Genomic DNA, 18,664 nt, shown 5'->3' on the forward strand with positions numbered 1-18,664 from the left:
CAACTTTATTCTCACAGGCTTTAATCTTATCAAAGCTTCTTTTAAATCTAATCCTTGTTCACATCCCTAAATTCTGGCACACAATGATAATATTGCAAGTATAAGGTTTTTGGTTTTGTTGTATATGATTTAACTGAAATAAAATGTTGACATACAGAATGTAAACTCCCTAACTTCAAAGCTTCTCTAAGCATAACTCTCCCAAGACAAAAATGACTCCTTGGTAGTTTTATAGACATTTTAGAAAGTCCAGTAACTCATTCAAATCTTTAGAGAATTCGACCAAAGTGAAATTTGTTTTCAGTTGCCTAGCAAGCATTTACTGAGTATATAATAGGACAGGCAATAGTGGCAGGTAGTTTAAGATATAGTCCCTGACCTTGTGAAAGTTATGGTCATTCTAATGGCAGGAGATAACTGTATGAACCAATGAGGAAGAAGTGACACTGACATTATATGAAGCCACTAAAAAGGCTTCAGAGAGGAAGGAGGTTTAGAAGAGGAAGAAAACTGCCAACATGAGACTTGAAGAATGAACTGGGCAAAGGAAACAAGGAAGACAGCTAATGCAAAGGAGCAGCCGAAGCAAAGTCAATCACAGAGTGGAAATTTAGATAGACACAACCTTTAAGAAACTGCCTACAGTGCAAGAGACCTGGGTTCGATCCCTGGTTCAGAAAGATCCCCTGGAGAGGGAAATGGCAAACCACTCCAATATTCTTGCCTGGGAAATCCCATGGAGAGCCTGGCGGGCTACAGTCCATGGGATCATGAGAGTCGGACACGACTTAGTGACTAAACCATCACCACCAACATTTAAGAGCTAAATTAAGCAATTTGGACATAGACCTGTATGCAGTAAGAACTATCCTACAGTAAGGAATCACTATTTAATTCAAGTAGGATAGATAATAAAGACTAATTAAGAGGTTATCACTCACCTAGAGCCAGACATCCTGGAATCTGAAGTCAAGTGGGCCTTAGAAAGCATCACTACGAACAAAGCTAGTGGAGGGGATGAAATTCCAGTTGAGCTATTACAAATCCTGAAAGATGATGCTGTGAAAGTGATGCACTCAATATGCTAGCAAATTTGGAAAACTCAGCAGTGGCCACAGGACTGGAAAAGGTCAGTTTTCATTACAATCCCAAAAAAAGACAATGCCAAAGAATGCTCAAACTACCACACAATTGCACCCATCTCACATGCTAGTAAAGTAATGCTCAAAATTCTCCAAGCTAGGCTTCAGCAATACATGAACCATGAACTTCCAGATGTTCAAGCTAGTTTTAGAAAAGGCAGAGGAACCAGAGATCAAATTGCCAACATCTGCTGGATCATGGAAAAAGCAAGAGAGTTTCTAATGCAAAGGAGCTATTTCTGCTTTAATGACTATGCCAAAGCCTTTGACTGTGTGGATCACAATAAATTGTGGAAAATTCTGAAAGAGATGGGAATACCAGACCACCCGACCTGCCTCTTGAGAAACCTGTATGCAGGTCAACAGTTAGAACTGGACATGGAACAACAGACTGGTTCCAAATAGGAAAAGGAGTCCATCAAAGCTGTATATTGTCATCCTGCTTATTTAACTTTTATGCAGAGTACCTCATGAGAAATGCTAGGCTGGAAGAAGCACAAGCTGGAAAAAGATTGCCAGGAGAAATATCAATAACCTCAGATGTGCAGATGATACCACCCTTATGGCAGAAAGTGAAGAGGAACTAAAAAGCCTCTTGATGAAAGTGAAAGAGGAGAGTGAAAAAGTTGGCTTAAAGATCAACATTCAGAAAATGAAGCTCATGGCATCTGGTCCCATCACTTCATGGGATATAGATGGAGAAACAGTGGAAACAGTGTCAGATTTTATCTTTCTGGGCTCCAAAATCACTGCAGATGGTGACTGCAGCCATGAAATTAAAAGATGCTTACTCCTTGGAAGAAAAGTTATGACCAACCTAGATAGTATATTCAAAAGCAAAAACATTACTTTGCCAACAAAGGTTCGTCTAGTCAAGGCTATGGTTTTTCCTGTGGTCATGTATGGATGTAAGAGTTGGACTGTGAAGAAAGCTGAGCACCGAAGAATTGATGCTTTTGAACTGTGGTTTTGGAGAAGACTCTTGAGAGTCCCTTGGACTGCAAGGAGATCCAACCAATCCATTCTAAAGGAGTTCAGTCCTGAGTGTTCTTTGGAAGGAATGATGCTAAAGCTGAAACTCCAATACTTTGGCCACCTCATGCGAAGAGTTGACTCATTGGAAAAGACTCTGATGCTGGGAGGGATTGGGGGCAGGAGGAGAAGGGGACGACAGAGGATGAGAGGACTGGATGGCATCACCGACTTGATGGACGTGAGTCTGAGTGAACTCCGGGAGTTGGTGATGGACAGGGAGGCCTGGCGTCCTGGAATTCATGGGGTCGCAAAGAGTTGGATACGACTGAGCAACTGAACAGAACTGAACTGAAGAAGTTATGAAAACTACTAAGTGAAAGGTAATAAAAGTCTTACATATGTTCATGATAATAGAGAAAAGGAGATATTTCCAAATTTAAAAAGGCCAGCACTTAGTAACAAATATATAAAAGTGGAGTGGGATTGGAGAAACGAAAGACAAGATAGTATCAAGGTTTCTACACAGGGCACCAATAGATGTGGTGTGATATTTTTAAAACATGGCCACATATTTACTAGTACCCCTCCCATTATGAAGTGAGGTCTATGCCGCCGCCTCCTTGAATCCGGGAAGCATATGAGTACTTCAGTCCAGAACCCAGCCTGACGACCAAGACTGGGTCACAAAAGGCCATATATCTTCCTCCTCATTCAGTGGGGCATTAACTCTCAAAGCTCTGAGACATCATGTAAGAAGTCCAACTGCACTGAGGTTGCCATGCTGCGATGAAGCCCGTGTGATATGGAAAGGCCAGGTAAAGGTACTCCAATCAACAATCCCAGCTAAGCTCAGCCTTCAAATCATCCAGGGCCAAGGACCGAGCATATGAATGAAGAGTCCCAGGTAATTTCAGTCCCCAGACATTTGAATCTTCCCTGTTGAAGCCCCAAATGTTGTAGAACAAAGACAAGCCATGCCACCTATGCTTTAGCCAGATTTTTGTCCCATGGAAACCGTGAGCAAAATAAAATAGTTGTTGCTTTATATGACTAAGTTTAGGGTGGTTTGTTACACATCAATAGATAACTGATATGAGTAATGGTAGCATATAAGTGAATTATCAAAGAATATAGGAACAGAAGGTTTAGGAGAGGAAGAAAATTATGGTAGTTCCATTTCAATGATTTAAATCTGACAGATCTGTAGAACACCAAATGGAGATGCTGAACAAACTACTGAAAATAAGGCTCTAGGTTTTAAAAAGAGACAGATGACAAAGAAGCAGTATATAGAGACAAAGGGAAGGCATGTTAAGTATAAGGGAGAAAAATGTCAAAAAAAGGAATGGAGCAATATGAAAAGTTAGAGAGGAAACTGAAAGGGGTGAAGAAAGAGAGAAGAATCAAGGTAGAATGATAAAAAAGCCAAACAAACAAAGATTCTCTAACACGTCAGCCACTGTGGTCAGCAGTATCAAATGTAGCAGGGCATCAAGTAGAATCAAGCAATTTGGACAGAGAATATATATTTGGCAGATAGCTGATAACTACAAGAGGAAATTCAACAGCATAGTAATAAGTCAAATTATAGAAGTTGAGAAGTAAATGAGAATTGACACAGCAAGTATAGACAACTCTCTCAAGTATGGCTATAACTGGAAAGTCAGAGGGGACAGAAGCTTGAGGGGACCCAGGGGCTAGAGAAGATCTGCTGATTCATTCACTCACCCAACAAATACACATTCATACTTCTCAATGTGTATGAGTGAGATGAGGAGCTCTCTAGACCACGGGGAAAGGATGAGTAAAGATAAACTGAAGATACCAAAAGGAATGTATGAGTCAAATCCTAGAAAAGGCAGAAAATGGAGGATCAAGAGTCCAGGTAGAGGTATCGGGTCTGAAATCTCTTTCCCTGAGGAAGGAGCGGAATGTAATCATGATGATCACAGAAAGATACAAATGATAAAGGGAGAGGACAGTAAACAAGTTATCGAGGAAAAGCCCATTTTTAAAGTTGAATAGGAGGCAAGATCACATGCTAGGGGTTGATAGAGTCACTTCCTAGGCAGGCTGATAGGGGTCCCCAAGGAGGGAGGGGTCTGGAATTCTCAAGGAGGAAGAAAGGAGCAACTTTTTTTTCCCTCTACATTCCTTAGGATCATTTAACAATAATGTATCCTGCCTGAGGACAGTCTCTGGATTAAACCTTCTGGCTAATTCTGTTATCTTAAAATGTAAATTATGGGAGTAGGTCTGGTGAGGTCTTTACAACCTCCAGACATTCTTTGGATTCACTGGAGAGTATATAACTCCATTGCTAACACTAACAAGTGGGTACTCTTTCCACCCCCTTCTGATGTCTATGTCAGAAGCTTTCTCTATCTCCTTTATACTTTAATAAAACTTTATTACACAAAAGCTCTGAGTGATCAAGTCTCGTCTCTGGCCCCGGATTGAATTCTTCTCCTCCGGAGGCCAAGGATCCCGGCGTCTTTGCGTGGTTCAACAACCAACTTTCAGGGTGAAGAACTGTGGGATGTGACAGACAGATTGAAAATGGGAAACATTTGGAAGAGCATCTGTGGCAAATGAGAAGAGAATTAGACCAGAGACAAGTCAAAAATCATCTAGTCACACAGAGATACTGGCTCCAACCGAAATAACAATCTCCCAAACAGGCACTCAGGCTGTAAATTAACTAAGATGAGGACAGCAGTAGGGCTTTTTCAGCTCTGAATTCCCATGTCAGGCACAGAACCTAGGAGATGACAGGCCCTCAACAAATGTTTTTATAAAAGAATGAATGAACAAACCTATATATGAAGGAATAAGACAAAAGTACTCCGCTGTGCTTAGTCACTCAGTTGTGCCTGACTCTTTGCGACCCCATGCAGTGCAGCCCGCCAGGCTCCTCTGTCCATGGGGATTCTCCAGGCAAGAATACTGGAGTGGGTTGCCATGCCCTCCTCCAGTGGATCTTCTCAATCCAGGGATCGAACAGGTCTCCTGCATTGCAGGTGGATTCTTTACCAGCTGAGCTACCAGGGAAGTCTAAGACAAAAGTGCTTCACTGGAAATCCATTCATTCTTTTCATTGATTATAAACTGATAATCCTCTATGAATGTAATATGTATGAATATGAGTGAAGTGAAGTCACTCAGTCGTGTCCAACTTTGCGATCCCACGGACTGTAGTCTACCAGGCTTCTCTGTCCTTGGGGTTTTCCAGGCAAGAGTACTGGAGTGGGTTGCCATTTCCTTCTCCATGAATATGTGTAGTGATCACAATTATCAAAATATTTGTAAGAAAGTCATTGTAAATTTATTTATAACTACTAAAATAAATCCATTTCTTATCCTAAAACAAATTCTTAGTTTTAATTAAGAATTAAAGATACAAATATATCTTCTGAGTTTCTCCTCAGTAAATGTCAAAACGTGCGAGTTCAAATTCACTTAAAAAACACTCTTCTTACCAAGAATTACTTTTGAATTGAAGAACAAAAAGGAGGAAAAATGATTTTGCAATTGTTCCTTCCAGATCTCTTGTCTGAGTTTTAAAATATCTATACTTTGAACACTAACAGTGCACCCTTCCTCCAAAATGGCTAACCATTAACAAAACAAAATATTTTTATAAGAAATGTGTATGTTGTATATACTACCAAGCAATGATTAAAAAAAAAATTAAGAACAGGTTGCTTTAATATACTGTAATTTCTTTACAACACTGGCATTAAAGAGAAGATAATCCCCAATATGAGCTAAGTAGTATACATCAAGATTTCCTATGAACTGTGAAAAAGAGTTTCATTCATATTTAATCCAAATTCATATTATAACTAATATTATAGTTAATGTGTCCAGGCTGGAATTTAGAAAACTAGAACAGCTAATGTTCTTATTGGCATTTACTATATGCCAGACCATGGGGTGGCAAAGAGTCAGAGGCGACTGAATAGCAAAAACAATGTGCCAGACACTGTGCTAAATGCTATATATGAACTATTTCCTTTAACACTCACAGCCTTAAGAGGTAGGTACAGGCAAAAGTTATACAGGCTACAAGAGGCAGAGCCAGAATCAAGCCCAGGTCTATTTGCCACCAAAAAGCTGGATTGTTAACTGCTATACACATAGCTATTAATGAAGAAAATCATCATGTTTTAAGCGGCAGTACACATCATGTTCTCTTTCCAAGATCAATGAACTTTTCAAAAACCAAAACCTAAATCTCGAACTAAAACTTCCCAGTTTTTCCCAACATAATCACAGAACTTCAAAGACTTAAGACAATCTTAATTATGTTTAAGAGCCTCTCATAATAATTTTGTGAAATAGAGCAGTACATCTGCAAAGAATAAGTGTGAAGACATTATGTAATCATGGGAAAAAAATAAATATTTTGAGATAAACATCAATGGGAAAAAAAATAACCAAAGAAACACAAACTCTTTGAAGATTATACTGCTTCCTTTTCTATCTTTCAGTCCAATTAAAATTCTACTTAATGATTCATTGTAGCAATGGAAAATAAGTGAAAACTTAAAAAAAGTTTTTGTTAATAGTCAATTAAGTAAAATGCATATCAATTTTTGAGACATTACTCGCAAAAAAATTTTATTTAGCTACAATACTAAAAAGTAATTTAAAGCTTACTATGTATCAGCCATTGTGCTAAGCACTTCACATTATCCCACTTAGATTTCAATTTCATTTGCTCAGTGGGGAAAGGGGCATAGTTTAGCATTCAACAAATCAAAGACAGCTTATCCAACACTTAGAATCTACATATGTGAAATATATTAGTATATATATTCACAACCACTCTTCACTTAACGTGTTCCACTGTCATTACCAACATTTACCAAGAGCCTTCTATATACCATCACTGGACTAGAGACTAAGAATTAAAAAAAAAAAAAAAAGGGACTAAGGCCAAGATCCTTGGCCCAAAAAGGTCCCTAAACTAGCATAGAAATTAAACAAGGAAACAGATCTCTCAAATCATATGGGAAGTACTAGTCCTGTCCGCAAAGCATCATAGCAGAGAAAATAAACAGCTGGAATCATCTCATGAAAGATCCATAATAAAGGTCTGAAAAAGATATGGCATTAAGGAATGAAATGAGAAGACATACTCCAGAAAGCTTTGAGTGGCAGAAGCAGCAGGAACAAGTATCTGATTTGGAGGTGGGAGGGAACCACATGACCGTCACAGGACAAAAACAATTACAAGAAAGAAGAGTTTGGTTTTATACATGTTGAGCCTGAATGTTTGTGAAGCACTCAAGTGGGCATCTACAGTAGGTGAGGCATCCAGGTCTGGCACCCAGGAGAGATATCTAGGCTGCTGATGCATTTAGAATCCAGGGCACATGGGGAGTAACTGGGGTAGTGGGGGGAAAGATAAGATTACTGGACAGTATAAAATGAGCAGAGAACCAAGTAGAATGATGGAGCACACTATCATTTAAGAATCAGGAAAAGACTAGTATGCAGGCCACTAAGCCACAACAAGCCCTCCCATCCCACACCACTCCTCAAAAAACAATGCAAAACAAACCTTTGCACTTATATACTATGAAACCCACCTGTATACCCTTGATTCATCCATGTAGCAAACATTTGTTGTCTATTTCCTAAGTCAATAGCCAAGAATGAAGACAACACAGTTCTGAATCATAAGAATCTAGCTATCATAGGAGGAGTATAACAAATAGGCTAAGGGTACAGGATCTAGGCTGGCATTCAAACCTGGCTCTGCCATTGACTTCCTGGGTGAGCTTGGGCAAAATACTTAGCCTCCAGCTGCTTCTGCTTCTTATGTACAACAGGGATCCTAACAGTATCTATTCCCATATGGTTGCTATGAAGACTAAATGAATTAAGAAACATATTGTGAGGAACAGTGCTTGACATATAACAAATGTTCGAGAAATGTTATTTTTATTATTTGCTATATAAAATTACCAGAATGGTTACATGGGTACACAATAGTAACAATAAATAATGCTACTGGATTTCACAAGATGGAGGAAAGACTCTCCCTGGGAGTGAATTCAGGGAGCACGTCACTAAGTACCTCTCAGGGCAGGGCCTCAGTGTGAATCAGAATGCTGTCTGTGGGTGCACATGAAGAGGAGGATACCCTGGATGTCTGTCATCACTCAATTCCCTTGAGAAGCACTCTAGGGGCACAATATAACCAGCCAAGCCATGCATCGCAGCCTGGACGAGAGGACGAGTAAAGCTGAAGAAAGTACAGACACTCCAGTAGAAACACAGAAGAAACACTATAAGCTATTACAAACATAATATCAATATAAGTAAGCAAGTAATTAAAGTCGCTCAGTTGTGTCCGAATCTTTGCGACCCCATGGACTGTAGCCTACCAGGCTCCTCTAGTCCATGGGATTCTCCAGGCAAGAGTACTGGAGTGGGTTGCCATTTCCTTCTCCAGCGGATCTTCCCAACCCAGGGATCAAACCCGGGTCTCCTGCATTCCAGGCAGACGCTTTCACCTCTGAGCCACCTATCAATGTAGTCAAAGCCCAAACTGGCAACAGCAAGTAACCCAGACTTGCCAGAGCACAGGGACCATTTAGAAGAGCTGAAGATAAACCCAGAAACGTGGATGGGAGCCAGATTATAGATCTTGAAGCTCACCAAAGGCATTCAGGAGTGACTCTGAGCAGGGTGAAATGGGGTTCCAATGGTGCTCAAGTAAGAATAATCTGGCATTATGTACTGAATGGATTTGTGCTTGGGCAGGTAAGAGGTGCTTACAGCAGTCTCCTAGTCTGCGAGGCCCTTAAAGGCAGGGGCTGTATTTCATGTATTTCTATATTCTCCAAAGTAGCAAAGTTCTTGGCGAAGGGTAGGCACTCTGTAACTGTTTGAGGTATACATGAGTGAATGAGCCAAAAAGAAGTAATATGAGGCTTAAATAGAGTGGGAACAGTGAAAAGAGAAAGATACATTCTGGAAAAATATTGCAGAGACAAAAAAAGGACATTTGCTGGCTGATGAAATGTGACAAGGATAGGGCAGAATCAATAAAGACTGTAAAACTGATAAATACTTAGTGTACTGCATTATAGGTTTATGTGAAAGGCAAATATAATTATGCTCACAAAAATGCTCTATGAAAAAAAGACGGCTTTTCTCTGAAATGAAAGCTAGTTGTCTTGGACAGAAACACTACTATATTTGACCTTGAACACAGGTCATCATTTTAAGACATTTATCTTTGTCTTCACTAAATTATAAAACCTTTAAGAGTGCACAGTGTGCCTACTCTGAAACAAATTACAATAAAACCTTATTAAGTGTTGCTTTAAGCACGCTTTGTCTCACTCACAGAAGAAACGATTACTGAACTGAAACGATTACCATCACCAAAATACACACACACATACACAAAAAGACATATATACACCTATGTAATTATTTACACACACACAAAACAGTTTTGTTAATGCAGTCTTAGGCATATTTACTTTTCTTTATATACCCATACTCATTGTGTCTGACAGTGAGTGTTAGAGGTGCTCACTAAATGTCTGTTGAACTAAAATGAACCGAAGTAAACTGATTTAGGAATATCACAGAGCTTATCATTGGTTTCTGGCGACCTTTACCTTCCCCTCTCCAGTTTCAGTGCTTTTCTGTTCACTAAATTTACACTGTAGAAGAATGAGATCCATAATAAAAGTGGTTAAGAAAACAGACAAAAGAAAGACTAAAATATATGACTGGTAATATGTATCATCAGTGTTGTGCCAGAAAATGTTTCACAATGGCCCAGGGTGAGGTGGGAAGTCTAATTTTCAGTCTTTGTCCATTTTCATTAATTAAATACTCCCACCATGGCCTATTCTGAGCTAACAACAGGGTATCAACTGCAAAATGCTTGAAAATTTAACAGTTCTCACAACTAGCATGAGCCAGCTGCAATATATCACAGGACTGAATATTTAAATGCACGGTACACATGACAGGATCCCCAATTCTGCCCTGAAACACTACCTGCTACATCCCCAAAGGAAAGTACAAAAGGCAAAGAAAAGGCAGGGAAAATTCACACCCTATTCCTGTAAGGCTTTTACTTCCATCTATAAAGTAGTCTTCTTTTGAACTGGCATATGATCCAGCTCAGAAATTTTCTTTTGCCTTGGCCAGTGACAACCAAACTTTTTTGACCACGTACCCCACTCAGTGAAAAATGTTTAAGTATACAACCTCAATACATGTTAATACATCGGTTCACTTTATTAGAGCCACTATACTGATTTACTATAAATTATAAAGTGTATACAAAAAACATAAATTTTAAAAGATAAAAATTCATACAAATAAAGAAAAATTCCACATTCCGATGACTATCTTACGTATCTCCTGGGGTTTATATAACCCTGTTTAGAGATTATTAAGACCAACATTTTAAGTAAAATGAATAACTTCCTGGACCTGTTTCGTCTAAGCCAACAAACAAGTCTTATTAGATCTTCCCACTGCAATGCTGAAAAAAGGCAACCCAAGGAAGAAAGAAGAAAACAATTAGCAAGGTCTTGGGCAAAGTTGGCTTAAACGGTAAGCGGGTCAGAGACCCCTCTCACAACACAAGCTCCATGGAATTAAGCTCCATGGGAATGAATCACTAGATCAGCTCCAAAGACACCATCATACCTGGAGGTTTTAAGTCCCAAAGCAACATACCCTAGTACCATTCCCCAATATATGTCCCTGGACATAAGCCATCTATATCAGCTCAGGCAATGAGAAGGCCTTGGAGGAATCTTGAGTTTTCCCTATAGACCAAACATGTCCTTGAAATAAACGCAGTGTTACTAAAATTTTAAGTTGGGGAATACAGATTATAAGACTATGTCAGATATATATAAATCATATATTTATATATGATCTATCTTCTTTTCTATATGAAGTTAGTCCTTCAGCAGGTCACAGTTTAAGTCAAACATGTTGCTCTCAAATCAAAAACACTGTAAATCAAGCTGTATACAATGAATCTTTCTTAAATACATGCGAACTAGTTAACTAGGACAAGACTGTGCTGCTACTGCTGCTAAATCGCTTCAGTCATGTCCGACTCTGTGCGACCCCATAGATAGAAGCCCACCAGGCTCCCCCGTCCCTGGGATTCTCCAGGCAAGAACACTGGAGTGGGTTGCCATTTCCTTCTCCAATGCATGAAAGTGAAAAGCGAAAGTGAAGTCACTCAGTCGTGTCTGACTCTTAGCGAGCCCATGGACTGCAGCCTATCAGGCTCCTCCATCCATGGGATTTTCCAGGCAAGAGTACTGGAGTGGGGTGCCGTTGCCTTATCCAGACAAGACTGTAACCAACTATAAAATACTGCATTATGTCAGATTATCTTTGAGTTCCACAACACGCTGCTCAAATTTCCTGACTCTTTTTCGTAAGTTCTATATTAACGTTGCTAAAAAAAAAAAAAATCAAGAAATGAAAAAAAGAAACAAAACTCACCTCTGGGCAACAGATTATTGAAGCCGTTCCTAAGGAAGATTCTACAACGTGTTTAAAGACACTTATGGATACTAACATGCTTTCTGAAAAAGTGGCCCAGAGAAAAACATTGCTTCTCCTTTCTTGCGGCCAATTTCCCTATCATACACCTAGACCATTAAAGACGAAGCTGCTCTCATGCCTGAAGGAGGGGGTGGCGATGGGGTGGGGTGAAGCAAACAGAAAAACAGAAATTTCGGAGCTACCATCTCACCAAACTAGCAACATCTAGGACTTCTCTGATTGTATGCTGGATAAAAATCCACTTTCCAATGCAGGGGACATGGTTTGATCCCTGGTCTGGGAAGATTTCACATGCTACGGGGCAACCAAGCCCGTGCACCACAACTACTGAAGCCTGCCACACGCTAGGGCCCTCGAGCCACAACTACTAAGCTTGTATGCTGCAGCTGCTGAAGCCCACGGGCCTAGAGGCAGCGAGATGCCTGTGCACCACAACAGAGAAGTGCTCACTGTAACTAGAGAAAGCCTGCGAGCAGCGGACAAAGACCCAGCACAGCCAAAATAAATGAGTGAAAATAAATAAAAATAAAAATAATTAGTAACATCTAACATGAAGGAGTCAATCCCTTTTAACTATTTTTTTCATCCTTAGATTGTTTATTACATGGTTACTTCACATTATCTTAAGACTCAAAGCTTTGGCTGAAATGATAACCAAATTAAAAGATCCCCACACCTATGAATTTACTTACCTTCCTATCCACTGAATTTTTCCTGTTTCCTCCCTAATTTAAGAAAGAGGGGGTCCTTTCTTCAACGTAACTAAGTGCTTTAATAAAAAGTATTCTGTAAAAAGTAGTACTGGCTTTTATTTCAATAAAGTTGCCTAGCCATACATGAGTATCTCTCTTCTATTCCAAATTTGCATTGAAACCAAAACAAAAGTTAAAACTAAATTAAAAACAATCACACAATAAAACAAAAAAGAGTGCATTAGGAATTTAGAGTTCTAAAAAATTCTAGATGCATGGTTCTCAAACTTTAGCATGCATCAAAATCACCTAGAGGGCTGGTGAAAACACAAACTGTAGGACTCCACCCTGAAGGTTTCTGATTCCGTAGGTCTGGGGCTCAAGATTTTATGTGTTTAACAAGTTCCGAGGTGATGCTCATTCTGCTGGTCAGTGGACCACATTATAAGAACTACCATGCTAAATAAATAGAGATCATTAAAAGGAACCTTTTTATTAATTCTCAAACTAATGGTACAACCATTTTTTTAAGTGATCAGGAAAAGCAACTGCAAAATAGGGAAACAGTTCTGAAGAACTAGAAAAAATATAATTTCCAAATTAAAAATAAAAATAAAAAGGGCTAAATAACAACCACAACCTAATATAGCAGTGTGGAAAATAGCATAAGACATCTTCCAAAACACAGAGCAAAAGACAAAGAGATGGAAAATATGAGAGAAAAATTAACAAGCATAAACAGTCAATATCTACTTAATAGATTTCTGGAGAAAGAACAAGTACATCACAAAAAGTAATCAATGAGGAAATTTTCCTTAAGCTGAAAAAGACTCAAGCCTTGTACTGCTTGCCCAATTTCCAAACAGGTTAAAAAAAATGTAATGCCAACAACCAGACACATATCTGTGACATTTCTAAATTTAAAAGAAATAAAGGAAACTCATAAAAGCCTCAGGGGGAAAAACACAGGTTATTACAAAGCAGTATGAATCAGACTATCACCAGACATCTTATTGGCATGCTAGAAGAAAAGAAAAGCTGTTTTCAAGGTTCAGAAAGCAAATTATTGTGAACCTGGAATTCTACATCTAGTCAAACTAGCAAATATGAAGGTAAAATAAAGACACTTTTGGAAATTTAAGGACTAAGAAAACTGACTTCCTGTATCAGTTTCCTACTTTTACTGTAAAAAATTATCACGGAAATTCAAATAGGTTTCAATGAGCTAGAATTCAGGTTTTGACACGATTACATACCTTTGGGAGGCTCTAAGGAAAAAAAAACGTTTCTTGTTTTCTCTAACTTCTAGAGGCTACCTGAATTCCTTGACCAGCAATCCCCTTCCATTTTCATCACCATTATTAAATGTAACCAGTACTTATGGCAGATTTTTTAGCCCCTTAAAGACATGCAAATAACTACAGCTACAATATACAGCCCCTGATAAGAGTAAATGCAAAACATCAGTATGCTCTAAATCACTGACTTTAAAATGTTAATAAATTAGTAGTTCTATTAATAAATACCTACCGAATCATTCGCTGCTAGAGCAAGTGCAAGGTTCACTGTAAGAAACAAAAAAGTAATTAAATTTAGTAACTTTCCTTCTACCAGAATTCGTTTTGCCTTTTAATATTTTCAATGTAATAACCAAAGCAAATAAAATTTTAATATAAGTCCTTTATTAAAAAAATAAACAAGGACATGGAGAGACTATAGAAAGTAAAAAAGACAAAAAGGAAAGTAACATTTCAGCATAAGCAACAGATGCCTGCCTCAAAACTTTAAAACATTTATCATATGTTACAACTGTGTTTAAATAATCCATTAAATGTTTTAATCATATTAATGTATATATCATTCAATTATTTTCAAAAAATACTTTACAGAAAAATTACTTTTTAATAAATAAAAATGGAGCTGATACTACTGTTTTTTTTTTTTTAATAAATGCAGGTAATATAAGAATTCCAAACACTAACTCACAAATACCCACATAACTGAAAGCTTGGACCAGTGAGGTGAGGGAAGGGAAAAAGGTAAGACAGTGAAACATTTTCCCAAAAGTGCCTATTAATAGTGAATCTCAGACATAAACAGGGAAAGCAGTAGGCCCCAAAACCACTGTTAACCCAGCAAGAGAGATATGCTACATTTGAGATGAGAAAGAGGTCCAAAAGGAATACATTCCCAAACTGATAAACAGACCCTCATACTGTGGATGACAATTCCTTGCTGGACAATGTTATAGATGATGCCAATACTGTTTCTTTCGAAGTATTTAAGAACATAAACTCTCAAGGCAGACCTGGTTCAAACCCCAGGGTCACCACTCTGTGTTTTACAATCTTGAGTATGTTTACCCCCAAGTGTGTTTCCTCCTTGATAAAATGAGGTCCTATTTCATAACTCTTGTGAGAATCAAATCAAATTCTTAAGTGTAAAGTACTCAGCCTAGGGAATGGCACTTGACAATTCATTATTAAATCATTATCAATGCTTAATATTTGATTTAATCATTAAATCATAAATTATAAAATAATCCTGAATTTCAGATATACTGTAGGTTAAACATAATCCAACTTTGAGGCAGAGTAATTCATTTCAGTGTGAGGGTCTTTCTCCATTTACACAATAGAATCTAAGAGCATGTCTGCATTAATCAAATGTTCTCATTCTAATCCAAAATATTTCTAGCACACATATTCAGATGGGAAATATTTGAGACAGTTAGGAATTGGAATAAATATGTATAAGCGAAAGAAATATAATGCCAACAGAGTTACACAGAAATAATCTATTTCTAACAGAGAGAGCAGTTATGAAAAAGTATAAATCAATTATTTGAGATAGACAGTATGATGCTAACAAAGATGAAAAGCAAGGAAGGGACGCCTACTAAAGCACACATATCTCACACAGTGAACATTTTCTCATATATTTTCCTGTCTAAATGCTGCCACAGCCCATGGCATTAGATGATCTTAGAACCTAAAACAATAAATTTGTTTTAAACAAGTGCTAGCCTACAGATTTGACAAATTATATTGCACAAAACCCAAAGAACTTATGGCTATTATCATGAAAATGCCTTTCATCTTTAACCGAACCAAGTAAACACAGAGCTTGCAAAAGGATTCACACCACTGAAAACAGTTTTTTGGTTTTTTTTGGAAACCTTAATTTTCAAAACACAAGTAGAGGTGGATTCTAGAACTGAAAACTAAGAGCTTCCAAATTTTAAAAACAAAATATCCAATAGATGATTGTATGTCCTTAGGAAAGAAAGCAAGACTGTGTAGGAGACAGCATGAATTCATTAAGAACAATCACTAACCATTTTAAATAACAATATGGTATCTATCAAATAGTATAGTAGGAATCTATCATAACTACAATACTTGTCAAATCTTAATTTCTTTAAAATATCTGAAAAACTCTTCCACAATACATTCAGGTCAAAATGGGGGGAAAAAACTAAGCTAATGACACTATATAGTTGGATCTATAGCTGGTTATACAACTACAGAACTGCTGTATCCAGGAATATGGCTTTGAGTCAAGACACGGGATCTCTAGTGAAAGTCACAGAACTCTGTACCTGACCCTTTTTATTTCAAAATGTCATTGGTTTCAATGGAATTAAGTAATTTTAAGGTACATATATGCCCCAAGTTTAGATTAATATCTGAGGAAAAAAAACTTCACAGATCTTAGGGAGGAGGAGCAAGATGGAGTAGGGAATTAAGAGGTACAAACTACTATTATAAAATCAATAAGCTACAAGGATATATTATACAACACAGGGATTAGATCCAGTATTTTATAATAACCATAAATGGAATATAACCTTTAAAAATTGTGAACTATGCTGTATACCTGGAACTTACATAATACTGTACATCAGTTACACTTCAATTTGAAAAAATGCAGAAATTTGAGTCAAAAGCTGGAAAAAAAATACATGAATATATACAAGATCTTAATAGTGAGGAACTATGTCAAAACTAACAAAATGAAATATAATAAGGATAGTTATTTTTTTAATCAACTGCAAAAAGGATAGATTGGAAAAAGATCTGAATTAAGCCATTCCTATTAAGATGACTGAAAATTTTAAGTGATGCAACAAAACTTGAGAGATTTATGACTTCAAGTTAATAATACAAGTTGCCTCTGTTGAACTGGAAGGAAGGGATCTACCTTTTTACATTATTATACTGAAATTTTTTTTAGAAATAAAAAGCTTCTTTTGAAAAAAATTGGGAATACCTGTTAATTCGTCCTGAATGGTATCTCTTACATTTCTAGTGGGACTTCTTTTATGGGTTCGGAAAGCAGCATTTCAGTCACAATGAAATCTATAATCAATTTGAAAACTCCACCAAAAAAAATTCTCTGTTCCAGTATATTAATATAAAGATCTAAAGATTAAATGTTTTAAATAATTAAAAGATTTTCAAATATTAGATCTATTTTGACTTTATAAATGCTGGAAAACTGTTATGGTTAAATGAAAATAGTTCACAATAATGTAAACAATCTCATTGCAACTACTTAGCTCAATGTACACTGAAAAAGATTAGAGAGGAATGCAGATAAAACAAATAAATTTAGTATTAAAAAAACAGAAATAAATTTAGTATTAAACTTACTAAATGTTTTAAAAATAATAACAATCAAACGTTGAGTACTTACTATGTAGGAGACAGGGGGCTAAGTGGTTAACTTGTTTAATTTGCATGACCACCCTATGAAAAAGATTATCATCATTGTCATTTTACAGTTAAGTAAACTGAAGATCTGATGGGCAACGTGACTACCTTTTCCTCAGTTAAGGAGTCAAGACCTGGCAACATATCTAGTTCTGCCTAACTCCAAAATCTAAGCCCTCAATCACTACCAACTCCTCATGCCAAGGAACCAGCTGTTAGAAACTTCACAAATACTTTTTCAAGAACAAAACTATAACTTTAATATTGTGCACTTGCCAGTTGGCCTAAAGTTCTATTCAAAATGAGAATATCCTATAATACCTGCTGTAGTAGACTTTCCAACTCCACCCTTTCCAGAAGCCACAACTATAACTTGTTTAACACCTTCTATCGGTTTCTGCTTTGGAAGTCCTCGAGACATGATTTGTGATCTTCTTTGTTTTAGGGTCTCACTCTCAGCGCCAGAGAACTTGAGAAGAAGAAGAAAAAACAGTTTTAAAATAAGCTATCTCCATTATTACATTTGCCATTAACAGGTCTTTCTTTTCTACTTTAATTCTGCTCATCTCTATTAGTTAGGCCTTTAGTGTTATTTACAAATAGCTGTTGATCACAACTGCAGAGACACATTGTTTAAGTTGAAATTTATTTGCCAGGCGTTAAAAATAGGAAGTAAATAATTTCCCTCTTTACGGAGCTAAATCCCCCACGTGTTTTCCTTCTCTTTAACCTATTTTCTAAATAAACTTAACACTAAGAAAGCACGTGAAAGTCAAACATCCATGTTCTAATCGTCTATTTCACCCCTCTATGCCTCGCCCTGGTCCTGCTGGGGGCCTGCCTGGAAAGTGGGCACATCCAGCCAACTGGGGTCTCACTGAGCAGGGGAGGGGGCCCACGAGGGGCTGAAGTGGGTCCTTGGCAAGAGGCAATTGCAGAGCACCTGCAGAGCACCTGCAGCCCTGGCGCCCCAGCATCTCCGACCCGCCCGCCTCCACCTGCCCTGCAGCAACACGGACCTGGCGCCGACAAATCAACAGTCGGCTTCCCCCAAGTGGGACACAGGCCCCGCCGCAGCCCCGAAGAGACACTCCACCAAACACCAGCAAACGCAGCCAAACCCCCATGACGCGGAATACTGCCTGAAGCCGAATCCGGAAACCGTCGCGTCTGGCGCGGGCTGATGACGTCCCGTAGCAACGCTCCGCTTCCATTCCCTAGCGATTAGCCTCTTGAGTTTCATTAGCCCAGGAACATAACTTGTCGTGGTCTCATCTGTAGCCAGGTACAAACATTTTGTAGCCTTTTACCGAATCGTGAAATATTTTCACGTATATCCTCTAATTTGCTCCTCACAGAAGTTCTGGAGTAGGTAGGAGACTCTTAATACGATCTTCTTTTCGTAGATAAGAAAACTGAGACTTAGAAAGTTTAGAAAACTGACCCGATTAAGAAGTGGGGAGTGGTGGAAGTTAAAAATGACTCCCGGTGTTCTCACAGCGCAGAATAGAGTCACTTAAACACTGCCACTATTAAGGATTTTTTTTTTCTCCTGAGTGATCTA

General features: G+C 38.0%; 1 protein-coding gene across 1 annotated transcript in view; it reads right to left on the bottom strand.

The window, feature by feature from the left end:
- The window catches only part of NUBPL (nucleotide binding protein like), a 223,926-nt gene extending 205,655 nt beyond the window's left edge, over positions 1 to 18,271 (bottom strand). Inside the window, exons 1-3 of the mRNA XM_040257149.1 lie at positions 18,120 to 18,271; positions 17,422 to 17,569; positions 13,916 to 13,950 (exon numbers count right to left, since the gene is read on the bottom strand). Of these exons, the coding sequence (XP_040113083.1) occupies positions 13,916 to 13,950; positions 17,422 to 17,569; positions 18,120 to 18,227 (291 nt within the window). The 5' untranslated portion in view covers positions 18,228 to 18,271. The remainder of the gene's footprint in view (positions 1 to 13,915; positions 13,951 to 17,421; positions 17,570 to 18,119) is intronic.
- Between the last annotated feature and the right edge of the window lie 393 nt (positions 18,272 to 18,664).

Source organism: Oryx dammah, unplaced genomic scaffold, assembly GCF_014754425.2.
Source record: "Oryx dammah isolate SB20612 unplaced genomic scaffold, SCBI_Odam_1.1 HiC_scaffold_16, whole genome shotgun sequence".
Lineage (NCBI taxonomy): Eukaryota > Metazoa > Chordata > Mammalia > Artiodactyla > Bovidae > Oryx > Oryx dammah.